This window comes from Mycteria americana, chromosome 3 (assembly GCF_035582795.1).
Source record: "Mycteria americana isolate JAX WOST 10 ecotype Jacksonville Zoo and Gardens chromosome 3, USCA_MyAme_1.0, whole genome shotgun sequence".
Lineage (NCBI taxonomy): Eukaryota > Metazoa > Chordata > Aves > Ciconiiformes > Ciconiidae > Mycteria > Mycteria americana.
In genome coordinates this window covers 97,525,638-97,543,871 of record NC_134367.1, presented here as the reverse complement: position 1 = coordinate 97,543,871, position 18,234 = coordinate 97,525,638, and the positions used below count along the sequence as shown (strand labels likewise).

Genomic DNA, 18,234 nt, shown 5'->3' with positions numbered 1-18,234 from the left:
ACTGTGCTGTACTTTTAAATGTAGGCCATTGTTCCTTCAGTGTAGCATATATGTAGATAAAAGCTGACCTTTTGCTTGAACAGGATGGGGTTTCACTACTGACATGATATTTTTGTTGTTTAAGTGCCTGTAATGCTTTCAGTTACTCAAACACAATTACCACTGTATTTGAACATTAAGTAAATAATTATGCAAGTGAGGCATCTATATGAGATTAAAAATATATTCTCGTCTATCCAGAAGATAAGACTGGCAGGGGACAGTTCATAGTATGATCAATCACGCAGCAGGTCAGGGATGGAACTGGGATCAGAACTAAGTGGTTCCTTGCAGTGGGGCCCAGGCTTGCTCCAGTAGATCATAGCACCTTGGGATTGTTGACTCTTCAGTCCTCCTTCTGCACTGAGGTCTGTTGTGCACCTGTCATGATCACTGGTGTTCACGCACTAGTGAAGATGTCAGCTGTAGCAGAACTTTATGCGTCGTGTTCACGTGTCTTGTGCTGATTTAAGCAGCTATGTTAGAGGCGAGGCTGGGAGAGACTGACTCTGAAACTGTGGTGGTAATAGTCATAAACTCTATAAACAGAACTGTGCATGGGGAAAAATTGTTTTGACTTCTGTTTGAAATGTCAAAACTGGGCTCATGCGTATCTAAATAAAAATTAAAAACTTCAGTTAACTGAGTAGCACCTGGGATGCTTAATATGTATGTGTGGGGGGGGAAACAGGGCTTACTATATTTTTTCATTATGATTTATGAAAATGGATAAAAACATTCTTAATCTATAGTTACTGGACTACAGTTGAGTCATGAGTCGATATCCATGACTTATTTTGTCTACTTCTAACTCTGTGCATCATTTTGGTAAAGTTGCTTCACATTTTTGTCACCCCCTTACAGCAAGATGCCAGCCTGTGACAGAAGAAAAGATAGGATTTTTTTAAAGGCAATTAAAAAAAATCCAAACCTGATACACGGAACAGACATGCAAGCATTGAGCAACTGTAGGTAGCACAATATATCAGGAAAAGATAGCAGTTAACTGGGGGCCAGCTATAGTTCTGTGCTGTCAGTCTGCTATCATTGTGCAGCTCTCATATCGGGAAAGCTTTGGTTGCTTCTTCTTTAAAGCAATAGGCTACACATGTTCAAATGTCATGTGCAGTCAAATCTAAGCAAACAGCTGAGTTTGTAGCACTGTAAAAATCTATCCTTAGCCAACTGTAAATTGTTAATGCAATTTCCCTTCTTTTAGCCTGCAGTACCCTCATGTATAATGCAGTACTGCATGTTAGGATGTGCACTAGACTATTTTTGTTTAAAACAGATGCATACCCAGATGCTTCAAACCTCTGTTTCAAGAGGTTTTTTGCTTGTTTTTCTTCATTCTTACTGAAAGAAATAAACAATAAGATGGAGAAAGAATGTGGACACACAGGCAAGAACCCTTTGCTTCTGTTCGGTGAACATCACCTCTGGATCTGTAAGCTAGAGAGGGACATCTCATGTTCTGACATCCTCTCATTGTGGCACTGATTATTAAAGATCTTGTGATAATCTTGGGGAGAAGAGGGAGGGAGGAAGGGAGGGAGGAAGGAAGAAAGGAAGGAAGGAAGGAAGGAAGGAAGGAAGGAAGGAAGGAAGGGTTGTGAATAATTATATGAAGTGGGTATAAATTGTAGTGGAAATCTGACTGGAAAATTCTAGGTTTTTAATGGCCACATGTTGTAAAGCTGCTGCTGCTTCCAAGAGGGGGACCACTTCATTGATGGGCAAAATGTTCATGTATATCAAAGTCTATAAAGCAGTTTTCAGGCTTCCGTAATGACAGATTCTTTAAAAGACGGCTAATAATGTTCAGCCTATTAATATTGCAGTGAAGAATGAAAATGTATCATAACAGGGCTGGAAGCAGTGTCAGTTATCAAGGTTGCATGTCACTTGCAAGTAAAGGGTCTATTTTTCAGGTGTTTCAACTTCCTAATCTTGGGCTCTGATTTTTCATAACAGCTGTTTGTCTGTGGTTAAATTCTTTGTAAAATTTCTGCCAAAGCATAGTGGCTGCAGAAACGAAGCAACAGAAAAATGCCTCCCACCCTGCCCCATTTTAAAGTATGAATACTGGGTACCTTAAAATTTACTTAAGACTTGATAACAAGTGAGCTTTCTTTTAAAGATAAGCCTTTACAACAGTATGGAAATCTGCCTGATTTTTACTGTATTATCTGCCTTTGGAAAATAACTACCTTTCACATAGACTTGAGAAATTGTTAGAGCTTCACAGCTAGCTTCCCCTGAGAGTCTGTCCACACAGGCAATTGTCGATTTGGGCAGCATGACTTTCAGTGTAATTCCTGAATCTGGTTTTAGGCAACTTCTTTTATACTGTTAAAGATCTCTTGTAGGCCCAGGAATTGCAGAGCAGGAGCTTGCTTGATTTGAAAACAGAAGAGGCAAAGCTGGTCGGGAATGGTGGGGAGGGAGAGCAGATTTCAGAAAAGGCAAGTGTAGGAGGGATTTGCCTGATTTTGGGGGTGGCAGAGGAAGAAGGAAGAGAGAAAGTGAAAGCAGAACAAAATTGGAACAGAGAATAGGATTTATTGAATAGAGATTGGAATATGGAGGTGGAGTCAGGGAGTAGGCCGTGGGTACTGGAAGTGGGAAAAAGAAAGCATAGGAGAGGGGTTGTAAAGAGATACGATGTGATGAAAGTTGAGTGAAAAAGGTTACTATTGCATAATGCCTATGCAAGGAGGCATAAAGAATGGGAACTAGGTAAGGAGAAGGGATCTTGGCAAAGGGAGAGATAATTTGGGCAGAAAATAATTTGGTGTTCCTCAGGGGGACCAAACAGTATTACCCTGTTCACAAGCCACGCTCTTCTTCACAGCCTGAAAGAGAATCTTAGGGTTCCTCTATCTCCTCCCTGCTCAGCAGATATCAATACGGGAGCAAACTAATAGTAATGTATTACACCCTGTTCATGATGAGTCTGTATTACTTGAAACCCCAGTTGGAACACATCCATTGCTGCTCCTGACCCATGCATATATCGATATGATACCACATGACAGAGTTTGTTTTCCAATATGTGCTGTTTGTTTGTTTTACCTAGGAAAGCATACCTTAAAGATTTGTCTTTAAAAAAACTTTATTAGGGTTGCAATTCATACAATAGGAAATGCAAGAGTTAAGGTTGCCTGTGAAACCTTAATTTGTCTCCTTTCTGCATATGTATTATGTTGCAGTCTTTAATTATGTGATCACATGCTGTTTTTCAGTGGTATGTGATCATATAATTAAAGAGTTTATTATAATACATACTGTATTGTAATAATATAAGGGAGCCAAATTAGGATTTCATTGGAAATCCTAATCCTGGTGTTTTCTGACTTCTGAGTAAATGTCTTTGTTGCTTTAATACTCTTTTTTATCGAGGCAGGTAGAGAAGCATGATAAAGTTGTATAGTCAAAGGCTAAAACTTTCAGAGTGTTAATCAAAAAGGTCATCTTCTAAACTTCTTGGTACTCAGATTTCAGAAGTCTCTGTGCATCTTTCTCGTTTAGGGCATTAACTGGAACTCAGAACTGTTCAGGGTGTCTGAATATTACGCACTATAGCTTAGGGTCTAAATACGTGTTTAGGACTGAAAATTTAGGCATCCAAGTTGGAAGATTTGATCACTTACTATAAGGAATATTTCTGAAGTAAGAGAGTGTGCTTTATATAAAAATGATGGCCTTGTGGTTAAGACACAGAAGTATTAATCATAAAATTGGCAAAGTGAGAAACCAAGTCTGCAGACTTCCTGTGTTAACAGTGAGTAAGTCACTTATACTGTCCTCATGACAAACCTTTTCTGCTGTTACACGGGGCCTTAGGCTACAGTTTAAAGTTAGGTGAACTAACATATTCTACCACGTGTTAAGTTTAGGTCTAGCTCTGCCAGATAGCATATTAAAAATATACAGTGCCTTGTCTACGCTACAGTTTTATAATGTGGCAGTTTGAACAAGTTAGGTAACACATTCAGAAGCACGTTTAACTCCTTGTCTGGACATGCCCTTCATTACTCCATACCCCTGTTTCTTCATGTACAGAACACAGATAACAACACTGGAAAAATTCTAGAAATAAATCAGTTCTTGTAAAACTTATTAAACTCCTGGAAGAAGCATCGTCAGTTAAAAACAAATTGCATTACTGTCTAAGGCTTTTTTCTTTTCTTTTTTTTTTATTTAGTAAATTCTTGGTTATTTTTTCTGTTACTCTTCTATCATGTTCCCACCATGACAGGTGCCTGCACATGAATTAGAAGGCAACTTTAATATAATAAACAAAACTTTTAACAGTTCTATAAAACGAGGACACAGAAACTGAGAGCCATTTGTGTGTTAATAATAAACATTGGGGGCTGTGAATTAACCACAATGGTGTTTCAGGTGATGATTTATGAATCTAAAATACTAGAGATTTAGACTTTATTTTTCTTTTTTTTTTTTTCAGTAAAGACTTTATTTAATCCGGCTCCAGCCCTTGCTGACCTAGATCCACAATTTTATACCCATTCTGATATCTTCTGCTGCAATGAAACTGAGGTAATGGTTATATGTCATGTTAAAGAAGGAGTCTTAAGCAGTAAATTTCAGAGAGATTCTGTTCTCAGAAATGCAGCGTAGGGAGCAGGAAAACTGAGGCATGCTCCTCTTACATAGGACTTTTGGAGGTGACAAGTTTGATTCCTGACCTACCAAGCAAAGAGGAGTATTCTGGAATACCTTTAGATTGCACTCAAAATTAAATTAATTTGTGTCCAGTCTTCCTTACAAGTAGATGAGTAAAACAAATCCATAAAAGGACAATTTTAAAATGTTATCACTGAGTGGTAAATATTAAAATAGATCCTTGTCCTTGTTCTGCAGTCCGTTGATATGATTAGCAGGAATGTGCTAGCCATAGTGTTCTGACAGTTTTAAACTCGGTTGCCAGGAGGTGATGCACGCATGCTGCACTTGATGGTAAATAGTAGCTTCATATGCTTCTTCCTGTCAGATCTGTTTTCAGTGAATCTGTTTCTCTGGCCCTGCAACTGTATGTTTTCCCCCCCTTTTTTTTCTCCTTTCCCTCTCTTTTCTAATTCAAGTGTGTTATGTCTCCCAAAGGAAATTATTTTTGTCACAAGAGACAAATTAAGCTTGTCTCATAAGGCCTTCGTTTAAATTTCCTATTTATTAGCATTATGCATGCTGTGTTCCTTCCCCTCACCCTCTCTTTGTATAAACAGGAATGTGGGAGAAGCAACCTAGTGGATAGAAGCCATGCCTTGATCATAGTTAAAATTATCTTCAACAAACATGATTTCTGCAATGAACATGATACCTTTGGGTGGAGAGGAGGGGGAAACGCTAAGAGAAAAGCATGGCCCTGCTTACTTCTGGGATTTTTTGTCTGATGACAATGTCTGTCAGAGTAAGTTCTTCAAGACGCAGTTACCCTCTTTTGGAATTTCTGTTAAAACCCATCACAAACCGTATCAGAAGTTCTCAGTTCATGAGTCTTCTAGCATTTAAGGGTCGGTCTAAGTAATCCAAATGGACATCTGAATTTTATTCTGGGGTCTTTCAGTATGTGTCTGCCAAGTTCAGATACTCCAGAGCATTGAGGAATTAGCAAAATAGCAAGGTGGGAGATGCCACAGCTTCTCAGGTCTCTGGAAGGCAAAGTTTCCAGTGTAACTGGCAGTGGTATCATTTGTGGCTCAGACATTGTGCAACAGCTATCAGAACTCAATTATATGTGATGAAGAGAATGCTGAGGCAAAGTATTTATTCTTGTTCAGCGGACTTGCAGGACACCCATATGGTGTTTTCTTCATGCTTTCAGAAAGCACTTATGCTTGGACTATGCCCTTGGGTTGGCTAAATGGTGCAATGGCGCACATTTTGGGCTGAGAACACCCATACTCTCCCACCAATTTAGTAAATGTCATTTGTTTGCTTTTTTCATAATGTCACTACTTTTTTTTTCCCCTGCGAAAACTTATCCCCCATATGTTAGAAACAAAACTTTGTTTTTCATTACTTGTCTATTCCTGACTTTTCTCTCATTGCTCTTTGCAACACACATGTTAAAGTTTTCCCTTTGTTATACTTTATTGCTAGAGGACAGTCTTGGAAGAGACATTCTTTGAGAAGTTTAGCTTGCTGGAGCCAGGGTGTATTATTATTACCACCACATGGAGAAAAGAAAATTACTTCTATTTGGAGAACAAGTAATACAGGTGTATAATTATAATAGATCCCTGCTCATTCATCTACCTTTCCTGCAGAGCTGGGGGTACAGTTTGCATTCTTCTCTGCTATTTTCTTTTTAAAAGTAATTACCATTGGTAGATAGCTGGGATCACTGTATGTACAGTCAGACACAGAAATATGCTCTCTACTGTTGAGGAGGCTTATCTCTTCTGAATTTATGGAAATGGTAGACCTATGGAAGTTCCTGCCAGCCATATCATGGGAGCACAGATCCAAGTGTGGGAGTCCTACAGCATATTCTGAGAACAAGAATGGCACATAAATACCTTTGCTTTTAAGAATAACCTTTTCATACTTTACAATGAAATCAATTACATTAGGACGACTGTAATAATCAATTATGTTTGATTTCATCCTCTCCGAGTGTCTGATTTGTTACTGAATTGATTTTCAGGGATGAACTATTGCCGTAGTTCCTTTCTTTTTGCTGAGAAAAGAGGAAAAATGAAGCATTTGTTTTTCTTATGTCACAAGTTTGAAAGTTGTTTTTTTTAGTAATTGTTATGTATTCATATGCCATCTGTTTTCTGTTTTCTTTCATGACTTTCTTTAATTTCAGATCCCTGTAATGTATGCACTTGAGAAGTTTGATATGGAGATAAATGTTTACATACCCAAATAAAGGTTACCAGTCACATCTCTGTATGGCACTTAAAAGCAATAAGTTAATTCTACAAATCATAAAGATAATTCTAATTTCTTAAACTTTGCCCATTCAACCAACTACATCTGCATTTCCTTCATCTTCTTAAACCAGGAAGTACCTAAAGACTTTGATGGTCCAGAATATATATTGGGAAAAGATCTTTTTATACATTTTTTTTTTAATTTCCGTCGGTATCTACTAGCAGTCACAGTCAGAAAAGAGCAATTGGATGAGATGGACCTTTGCTCTGAGCCACTATGGCTATTCTTATTTTATGGATTATTTTTAATTATTATTCTTTATGGCCAAATTTATTCAATGTGCTGCTTACAACTGCCTTCCAGAGATGTTCTGTTCCAGCTCCATTGGCCCTCCTACTTGGTATTTCTAAGTCTCAGATAACTTCCTTCTAGCCAAAATCCTATTTATGTTCCAGCCTTACCCCTTTTGGGGATCTTTTATTTTTTATTTGGGATTTTTAGGTACTACCAGAAAAAAAATAGTGTATTTCTGCTTTATCTTTACTAAGTCTTTTAAATAGTTAATAAATTGTCTTGAGTTTAAAGATTAACTCTTTAGAGCTATCCAGTTCAACTGCTTCTAAAACATTCTTTTTAACACAGATGTATATGCTAAGACAAGATTACATTTACAGTGATTTTTTTTATTGCTTGGTTTGGCTTTCTTAGTCGTTTAAATTTACAAGTATTTATCACGCAATTTTACCAAAATGTCCTTATCTTTCTTGTTCACCAAGAAATACCTTTAAATTATAAAATCCTTTGGTTTGTGGATATTATGTGAATGATACGTTTGTAACAGAAGATTATGTTAGCTGTAGAACAGAAAGCCATTTAGTTTAAGACATCTCACAGACTATGTGGAGTGTTTGTATTGTTAAAGATGAGAAAAAGGGGGTAGTCCTTGTGATGAGCTGAATTATTACTGAGTCAAAAGTTTCTGTTATTTACTGCCATGAAGGTCAGCAGTTTTGATCTGCGATGCCTTTGTCACAGAATAAAAGTCTAAAAATGTCAGCTATAGTTTCAGACAGCCATGGGATGTCGGGTCCCAAACATGCAAGTATCAAATACAACATCACACTTTTTACTCCGTCCTTCATTAAATGCTTTAGGATTTAATGAAATCACATGCTGTATCTGGTATAACAGCACAGCTTGTTCTTATGGATTTATGTGCTAGAGAGAAGCAAACAAAATTATACTATCAGTGAATTATCTACCATTAGTTTGTCTAGAAGGCTCTTCACAAGCTGTTCTTTTCACTCTTGCTTGTTGCAATAATAAATTTTTTTTATGTCTGACATTACTTTCTTTTTATGTGGTTCATGAACAAAAAAGCTCAGAACAAATCTTGCAAGGTTATCAGTTCTTTCTTTGCTAAGCCTGTAGTTCAGTTTTATCTTTTCCCAGAAAGATCAAACTTGTTGAGACTAGTTTGTTAATTCCCAGATGTAGCACAGCCTAATCCCTGAGGTTTGTGCAGGAATGTGCTAGTTCTCCATTCCCTTAATTCTTGTAATGAAAAATAAATGTATCCAATGTCATCTTAGTGAAAACCAATGGTTGTTCTTTTCTGTCATCTATAAATGTTGAAAAAGAGACAACCCTATACAAGATGAGCTCTTTGGAATACTTACCATTTTTTTCCCACATATTTGCGTGATTCCTTGCTGCAGTATGGCTCTAGGCACAACCACAATGTCAATACAGTTCATGTGTTGTTTTTCTTATTTAGTGTGTGCATGCAATTACATAGCCCTGCAGGTTAGGAACCAAAATATATTGCACATCAGCGATTTCAATTTGGTCCTAAACGTTTTGAAGAACAGCTGCTTCTCCATTCAAAGAATACTGAGGAGCCCTTCAGGAGAAGGAAAACTCCTAAATGGTTACAGCAAATGATTTAGGTTGTCAAGCTGTTTTGAATGCAAAACTGGGAACTGCTTTCTTCTTAATTTAAAATGGGTATCAGACTTCTGATCTAAATAAGAAAGGTCTAGCAAAGATTTAATTAAATGCTAACAGAATACTTTGGGGCTTCAGTGGTAGAAAGCAGTACAACTAAATATAAGTTAATTGCTAATTTTGTTAAATAAAGCTGCAAGATGTATAAAAATAATACGGAAAAATAGATACTATCCTATTTAAGATAGTATTTCCTTTTAAGTGTTATTGTCTATTACTAGAGGCTAGATCATTTTTGGAAGAAATATTAATAATAGAAATTCTTGTTAGTATGTCCAAAATCAAGACACAGTATTGACTTTTACAAGATTCAGAGAATATCATGTTTATAAAACTGTATCTGGAGTCTTGGATTAGGACATTTAAGATACTGCTTATTAATATAGAGAGATTAATGCTAGGGATAGTCTTTCTTAAGAAAAAATAATTGGTATCTCTAGTAGTCAAACCAAAAATAGGTCCTTTAGAATTAAAATATTTCAGAACATCTCTTGAATTTGCCTTTTCTGTTTTCAGTAATGGAAATCTACTATTGCTCCGTTATGTAGAAGTTGCCAGCAATTCACAGTATATTTTAATTCCAACTTTGTTCTAAACCCCACTTTATCAGTTGCTGGAAACGATGAAATTTCCCATATTTAGTCTAAAAGGAAAGATGTTACTTTTGGGAGGGGAGGGAATAGCTTCAAGCCAATTCATTTCAATCAGTTTTTAATTATTCTAGCATGATAAGTATTTCTGCCTGTATGTATGTAAAAATTTTATAATTTGAAACAACTGGAACTAGCTTGGCTTGTGGCCTGATCTTGCAATTGCTTATACACCAAATCTGTCTCACTACTTCTTTGGGACTGTTCACATGTGTTAGAATTAATGAGACTAAGTTCTCGTTCTGTCATTCTCAAATAAATCTCCTAAGGTACAAGCCAAGTTTGTAGCCAACTGGCTTACTGTGTTTAGATATTTAAAATAAAAAATATTTTAAATTATCATATGTAGTTTTGGATGGGTTAGTCTTAAAACTGGCACAGTTTCCCTATTATTATTTATTATTTCTGTTCCAGCAGTACCTGGCAACATTTGTGAAGTTGTTACTGTGCTAGGTGCACAAAAAGCATTCCAAATGATGGACTGCTCCCCAGAGAATTAACACTTGTTGTTATTTCACCAGTTTATATTTGCTGAGGATCATAGGATCATAGAAGTTGGGAACAGACCTCTGGAGGTCTCTAGTCCAACACCCTGGCAAAGCATGGCCAGTTTAGGTCAGATTGCTCATGGCTTTGTCCAGTCAAGTTTTGCATCTCAGAGGACGGAGATTGCATGACCTCTGGGCACCTGTTCCACTGCTTCATCACCCTCGTGGTGAAACAGCTTGTCCTAATACTGGAATTTCCCATGTTCCAGCTTGTGCCTGCTGTCTCTAGTCCTATCCCAGTGCACCTTCAAGAAGAGTCTGGCTCCATCTTCTCTATACCCACCCATTAAATTGCTGTAGACAGCAATTGGATCTCCCCTTAGCCTTGTGGTCTTAAGGCTGAACAAACCCACTTCTCCCAGCCTCTTCTTGTATGTCCTGATCTCTGGCCCCCTGACTGTCTTGATGGCCTTCCACTGGATTTGTTGTAGTATGTCAGTGTCTTAACTTGTGCCAGGGATCCCAAAACTAGATACCATGCTGCATATTTTGTCTTGCAAATGCCGAGCAGAGGATCCAGAACATCTCCCTGAAAGTGGCTGTGTAAACCATAGGCTGCCCCAAATGCACCACAGCTAGGAACACTTGGCAAAGGTTCATATCATAGTTTTATGCTCACTTTCAGCCAGTGTAAACTAGTACTGCTGTTGAAAGAAGTTAATTGTTTTGGGTTGGCTTTTGGGGGTGGTGTGGGATTGGGGGTGGTGTTAATTTTAACACAGATGTGCCTTGCAATCCAATTTGTTTCCTGGCCACACAAATGGCTGTGCTGGCACAAGAGAATGGGCCATGTGGACAGGAGTGGAAGGGAAAAAATCAGGACCATTTTTTTTCCATAGCATTGCTGGTTTGTGTCAACTTACTGTGACTAGACTCCACAGTCTAAAAAGACATGGAGAGTTAACTAAGATTAGTGAGGATTATGGCCAAGAACCTTCCTATCAGTTAAATTAAAAGCACCAGTTAAATTTCTCTTCCGCTTTTGTAAACAAAATTAAGAAAATTCTGTGTAGATTAATTATATATTATCTGTCATAGGTTTATTCTGACAGCAGTTTTGTGGAATGTCCTCTTGCTTTAATAGGTCTATTTAACTGAGGAGTTTTATGAGACTAGCTGGAGAAAAATAAAATTCTTAATTTGCTGCTCTTTTGTACAGTACTATGGCAAATGTCCACATTGGGCTTTTAGTATTGTTATTTAATTTTTTCTTTACATAACCATTAGTTATTTCCTTCAATTGTACCACAGTTTGTTTTTTAAATAAGATTCTACTGAAGGGAGGAACTTAAAAACTCACCACAGTATTTAACATCAGTTGACATTTACCGCAATCTCTAATTATTGGCACAGAATCTGTCTGGCTTCTGCTGCTTTTATGGTTCTTCCAGCTTGTTCCAGTGTTTTTTAGTTTTACCATCCTGCTGTAGATGAGTTAGATGATAGTGGTTTCAAGCAGTTGAAGATCTACTTTTATACAGACTCTGTCTGTTCAAAATAATTTTGTTTATTGGTATAAGCAGCGTAAAGATGAAAAGAAAGATTTTTGCAAAACCTTTCTCCTATCAGGCCCAGAACAATTCTTTCGCTACCCAAGAAAAAAATCCTGTTGACTTGGGACACAGCAATCACAAAGAGGGGTACGACATTAATGCTAAGCATACAGCATGTGCGTTTCATTAGGAAGAATATTGTATTTAAGTACTTCATTTACCTTGCTCATGAGCTTACAGAAGTGTAAATACCAAGTAAATAAACCCAAACTAGATTTACTGTTTCTCTACCAAAACCAAATCCACTTTCGTCCTTGGAGACTTTGCAACATAGGTAGAATGTTTGGAATTATTGCCCATGATGAAGTACGTTGGAAATTCACTTAGCCAGTTTCATTCAAGGCATTTGTGTTAATCCATTTTTATTCTTGTAACATGATGTGCTAGGTGTTCTGAATAGAGGAATACATAGTTCCTGCTCCAGAGATCTTAAAATTCAGGACGAGACACAGACTCTTTAGGTACTTGAATATTAGAATAGAGTGTGTGTGTATATATATATATATATATTTTAATACTATTTATTATCTATCCTTAGTTTCTGTAAAGCCATTATTGGTGTAGTGACTCCTTGCAAGCCTTGCAAGAAGATACATTCAAAAGGTTTTTGAGAGACTTTTTGAAACAAATTTTCTTGTTTGAAAATACTTTTGTAAGCTTTTAAAGACTGAAATAGGTTTCATTTGCTTAAAGAGTTTGTACTGCAAGAGAAGTTTGAGCACCATGGTGCCACGCCAAAGAGAAAATTGGATCGGTTTAGTTGCCTTCTCACAGTTTAAAGCTTACTATATTCTTGTCTGGGATCCGTGTGGTTAAAAAAAGTAGTTTTAAATTGCGTGTGCGTGTTAACCACACCTTGCCCCTGCAGTGCACACGTTCACCCCCCGAGGCCTGCCACACCAGATTCTGCCTTGTAGCGATCGGATCAGCGACGCTTGCAATCATTCGTGCATTTGTCTAAGTAGGGACTGCAGGAGTTGGTCCTGTAAGTTTGAAAATTAAACCCAGTGAGTACTCTGCTAAAGATACTATAAACTCCGGGGAGTGTGTTGGCATAATCTGGCCCTTCAGAGCCTAAGGGTGGCTTCTCTCTCCTGGGTCAGGCTGAAGCACAGGAAATGACAGTGGCGAGCAGCAGGCGCTGACTCACAGCTGGGGGCGGTTTACTTTGGGATGGCTGTAGTAGTTCCTGTCCCCAGCTGTCTGCCCTCTCTCTTTACTACAGGCATGGCCTGCGCTTCGTGGAGCAGTTGTTTAATCGCTATAGTTTACAGTCCGTTATATCAAGAAGTACTTGCACTGAATTCAAGTTTCAGTAATGCAGAGGAAGGTAGTTTGAAATATTGCAGCAGCTGTTTCCCGAGAAGCTGAGCTGCCCATGCAGCAGAGGTCAGGAAGTGTAGCTGGTGAATAGATTCCAAAGTAAGTTTTCCACTGAAAATAAGCCCTAAGAGTGTGGAAGCTATGCCCAGTTACTAGGCAGTTATCTGAAAATACTTCAGCCTGCATTTTTCAGGATCCAGCAGCAGCCTCGTAGTGCAAGGTGAAGTAGGACTTCCCTCTTCTCAGGCGAGCAGGACAGGATTTAGTAAAGCCAGCAAAATATAATATGCCGGTTTACTTACAATTGAAGGCATACTGTATTATGCAGGAGTACTGCCTGCTAGACTGTTTCAGATAAAATGCTCTGTATTTTCTCCTCCCTCTCTTCCTGTGTCATTCTTGCTCTCTTCCCTGCCAAAAGAAAAAGAAAAAGTACGTTACATTTGACAATGCTATGCCATCAAGAAAATGTATGAAGTGGCGAAAAGAATGCTTGATTCTGGAGCCTTTGTTGCAGATTTTTGGGAAATTTTGCTCTTAGTTGGGTGGAACTAGAAGAGATTAATTTTAAGAGCCAACTGGGAGAAGTTGACTTAAGGTCACCATCTGTTAGAGGAAGAGTTTATCTGTGTTTGTACAGAGCCAACACAGAAGAGTCTCAGTCTTGACAGAGGCCTATGGACACGGCCATAACACAAATATATAATAGCCTTGTAACGGGCCTTTGCCCAAAGAGGACTTCAGATAACTTTTAGGTATTCTTATCTAAAAATAGATATTAAAGTAAACAGTAGTCAAAGCTGAGCAATTATTTTTTTTCCTTGAAGAGATTTTCCCTTGTGATTTCTCTCTAGCTGAACACTGAGAATTTAAAAAAGAATTTTAAAAGTTTCTCCCTTAGTGATAAACATTCCCCCAACAATAGTGGCCGAGTTGCCATGTAGCATTTTTCACATTAGACTACAAAATGCTTTTGCCAAGCTGTGTCATTGTGTCCATTTCACAGATGAATAAACTGAGGCATGTGGGAGAAATGTGATTTTACTAAGGGTTGCATGCCAGGCAAGTCGTAGAAGCTGGAACAGAACCCATGCCTCCTGTGTCTCTGCCTCGGCTGCTCTCCATTAGTCTGCTGTGCCTGAAGTACATGCTGATTTCAGACGAGGAGCAAGACATAGCTGAATATCAGCGTAGGAAGTGGTTTCATGATCATCCTATAATACACATTTTAAAAAGATATTAAATACTGTTTTCAAATGCAACTGTTGTCCAAAAATGAATGCTGTCAGATTATGATTTTCATTTGCGTGGGTTATTTTCCAGGCAGAAATTTTAACGGGCATCCCAGTTGGCAACCTTGAAGATGCTGAAAAGGTGGGACGCATGCTGTTAGAAAGAGGGTGTAAGCTCGTAATTGTTACTCTTGGAGCAGAAGGCTGCATGATGATATCAGGAGAAGAACCCATTCCAAAGCACGTTCCTGCTGGGAAGGTCAGGGCTGTGGACACTACGGTACGTTTTTGTGGTTTAACTGTCTTGCTTTGGAAAAGACTGCTTAAGCACTAAGGGAAAGCAATGAGTAATCAGCCAAATCTTTGGGCACTAGCACAAAGGCTAATTTATGATGTGAAATTGATATCTTGCTTCCAGCCTCTCATATATTAAATGTCGGTTCACTTGAGTTTTATAGTCTGTATTGTAGATGTGCTAGAATTATTATACATACTGATAGTATCTTCATGTTCCTCCTTTACTGAAGTCAGTACCTGTCTCTGACTGTAATGTGTGATGCCAGTGGCTTGAGCTGCAGTCCTGTTTTTTCACCTTTGCCCAGTCATATAATTCATCTTGTCCAGAACTCAAATGCTGTGGGAGGAAGGAGATACTATTGCCCTCACGGTCTGAAACTGAATGTTTGGCTCTTCTGACAGAAGCCTGAGTTGCTTACCAAGTGTAGCATAAGGTGCATCAAAGACATAATTTTTACAGAATATAGTGGAAAAAACCCCAAAAGTTCTTGCTGCTTCATGATGACTATTTTATGATGATAGGTAAGGGATGCTTGGTCAAAGGCATTTTAGTCTTTGACATGAGGGTATTTTTTTCCTTCTGCTCAGAATTAAATGCAGAAAGCATACTCTAACAGACCACTGAATACAATACCCCCAGCAAAAAATAAAAACAGGACAGGCAATAGTTAAGACAGCATTGCTATGAAAACCTTACCACATTGCACATATGGGGCTATTTTGTGTTCCTAGTATATCTGACATAAATCCAAAATAATTCCAGTGGAGTTACTGAGAGCAGAGCAGGTCACGTTGTATGTACTAACTATACATTTAAATGTCTGTTATAATAACGTCATATTACATATGTTCTGTTACAATAGTTCATTAAAATCCTGGAGATTTTACCATCTGGTGCATTCCATATCTGAATTGCATTAATAATAAGTAGTTCTTGTAGCATGTTTTTTATCCATGGACCTCATACTGCTTCACAAAGAAGGAAAGCAACTGCTTAAAAGATGAGGAAACAGAGGGATAGGGGACTGAAATTATCGAGCTCAGTAGCATGCAGTGGCAGAGCTAGGAATAAAGTCACTTCTAAAGCAGAAGATCACTCATAGCTTTGGACTGTGGTGTGTTGATACTGTGGAAGGCTTTGTTTCACTGTTAAATTTAATCCTTTTTAACTTAACTCTGAAACAGGGATACTTTGGCTTTGTTTTCCTCTTTTATCCCTTTGTCATTTAGAAGTTTGACTTCGAGTTAATGCTGATTTTGGAATGTCCTAAAGTTCTGGTTAAGGGAGGTATCACTGTACTGTACTGCATATAAGGTACTTGGTAGGGGACTACAGACACCTAACTGCCTCTGCCTGCTTTTAGCCCAGAATTAGAAGTGCCAAGGGAGTGAAAGGCAGAGCTCCCAAATCTGCTCAGAAGCAGGATTTATTAGCTTGGGAGCAACACCTTGTGAACCTGGTGGTACAGCTTCTTGCTCTGGGTTGGTAAATCCACTATTGCTATCAAAGCTTATTGCTAGAGTTTTTCTCTACATCACACAGAAGTGATGAAGAAGAAACATGTGTGATCTGCTTCTTCAAAAGAAGTAGAAAATTGCTGCCAGATCAGCTATTGTTTGATATCTTAAGATATTTGCTGTCTTGGAATAAAACAGCAATACTGAAACCACACACTGTGGCTGAAAAGTGCTTTTTATCTTGCCTAGCAGTTCAGAGTTTCATGACTGAACTAATTTAACGCTCCTCTTTTTTTTTTTTTTTAAATAAAAGCAATTTCTTTGAGTTTACTCAATCCTTGCCCTGCCTCCTTGTGGCCAACAGGTTACTGGCTTTCACATAGTGGAGGATTTTCACAGTTAATTTTGTTAATCTGCCTAAATACCAGTGGGTTGTTTTCAGTAAAACAGCTGTGCTCGGTTTGCTCTTGCAGACTGAATGAAAAAAGATGTGTTGGCCTTCCATTATAAAAGTCTTACAGTGCTTAGACTGATTATCACTTTGCCTGAAAGCAAGTGGTTTTAAAGCAAACCCTTCCAAACACTAAGCAAAATAATGTCATCCCCAGCTAACCTGGATAGCTCTACTAAAATAAATCCTAAACGTTCTAGTAGCACATGTTATTCCCTTCAGATGCATGTCTGCAGTGGATCCTTCCCCAGGGGAATAAGCTCAAGCTGTAAGGTGGCTTAGCAAGTAGCCACCTATCCACAGAGTATTCAGAGCTGTTCATGTGCATGCTCTTAGCATGCCATTTACTACTAAACAAAAGTTGCTACCTTAAACTGCCCTGACTTCAGCATCTTGAGGGACCAGGCAGTAATTTTTTAAGCTGCCATAATCCAATCACATCTGGTTATGTGCCTGTATCCATATTGACATTTTTTGGATTTGCAGAAGGTACAGTTACTGCCAGACAAAAAGTTAAATGATGTGTATAACCCATCATAGGATTTGCAAAAGGTTACAGAGCCCTTATGAAAACAGTCTGTATTAAAAGAGAGTTTGCCATTTAGAAGGTATACATCTAAGATACAAAATGAGCTTTTAACGCCTCTTTCACTGTAGAAATTTTCCCATAGCTGCTACCACTGCCCAGAGTCCTCTCTGCAGCAGTGCAACTTCAATACTGCCTCTTGGTCATTTCTGTTGTCCGCAGCAATTTTGAAAATTTTTGACGAGAAAATACTTGGGTAGGTACAGCCACAAGGATTAAGAATTTGAGTTCTCTGTCCCAGGTAGCGTGCTCCCCGTTCTCCATGTTCATGGGTTCATCGGAGAGACTAAGGGGTTGAGAGACCGGAGAGCCTGGCTCTTCCTCCTAGCCCTTGAGATGGTTAATGTAAGAGTTTATTGGCAGAACACCGGGAAAAGCTGGCTCCATCTCCCGCTCTGTGGTGGAACATGAATCTTCAAGATTGAAAATCTGGCATTTTTCACCCACACTAAATCAATACTATAAAGGGGAAAAAAAGGCTTGTTGATTTTTTTTTTTAGTGCTAATTATCTTAATGTGGGCTTTACTAATGTATGCAATGCTTCCCATGACTGTTAGCAGAGCTCTCCATACACAGTCCAAAACATGTAGAGCACGAATAGTCGTTTAGAAGGAAGTTTTGCAAGACATGGTATTGTAAAGCTGAAACATCTGTTTCTCCTGTTATAGCTAAATAGTGCAACAAGCTTTTGTTAAGAAAATAAACTTTCCCTTCATTTTACTAGTTTCTGCTAGCTATTTTCTATATGCAAATTACAAATAAAAATAAAAATAAGTGAATTATTGAAAAATCATCCTCAAATTTTCTGTATGAAAGACATATCTGATTAAGCCCACTAGTCATATCAATTTGTATTTGAAGCAGATGATGTGCATAAGAGACATTTGACACATTAAAAAGTACTAATATATAGATAATATAAGAAAGGTATAATCTATTTTCTTTACTTTAAATAGTTGCTTTTGAATCTACTTGACTACATGAAGTTAAATATATGCATTTACTTTATTTTTGGAAGAGGCTATTTCCACTTTAGGTGACACTAGTACATGAAGCTGCATTAAAATAGCTGTGAAGGATAATTATATAATTCCATTTATATGACACTTCTTGAGTTGGTAGCAGAAGGTTTCACAAACCATTCACAAATTTGATAAGCACTTCATAGAAAACAATAATATCG

The 18,234-nt window shown here is 38.0% G+C and overlaps 1 protein-coding gene across 2 annotated transcripts in view; it reads left to right on the top strand.

Annotated features, from left to right (window-relative positions):
* The window catches only part of RBKS (ribokinase), a 70,601-nt gene that overhangs the window by 35,270 nt on the left and 17,097 nt on the right, over positions 1-18,234 (top strand). For both annotated transcript variants that reach the window (XM_075496228.1, XM_075496230.1), the window contains exons 6-7: positions 4,511-4,602; positions 14,350-14,538. In XM_075496228.1, the coding sequence (XP_075352343.1) occupies positions 4,511-4,602; positions 14,350-14,538 (281 nt within the window). The remainder of the gene's footprint in view (positions 1-4,510; positions 4,603-14,349; positions 14,539-18,234) is intronic.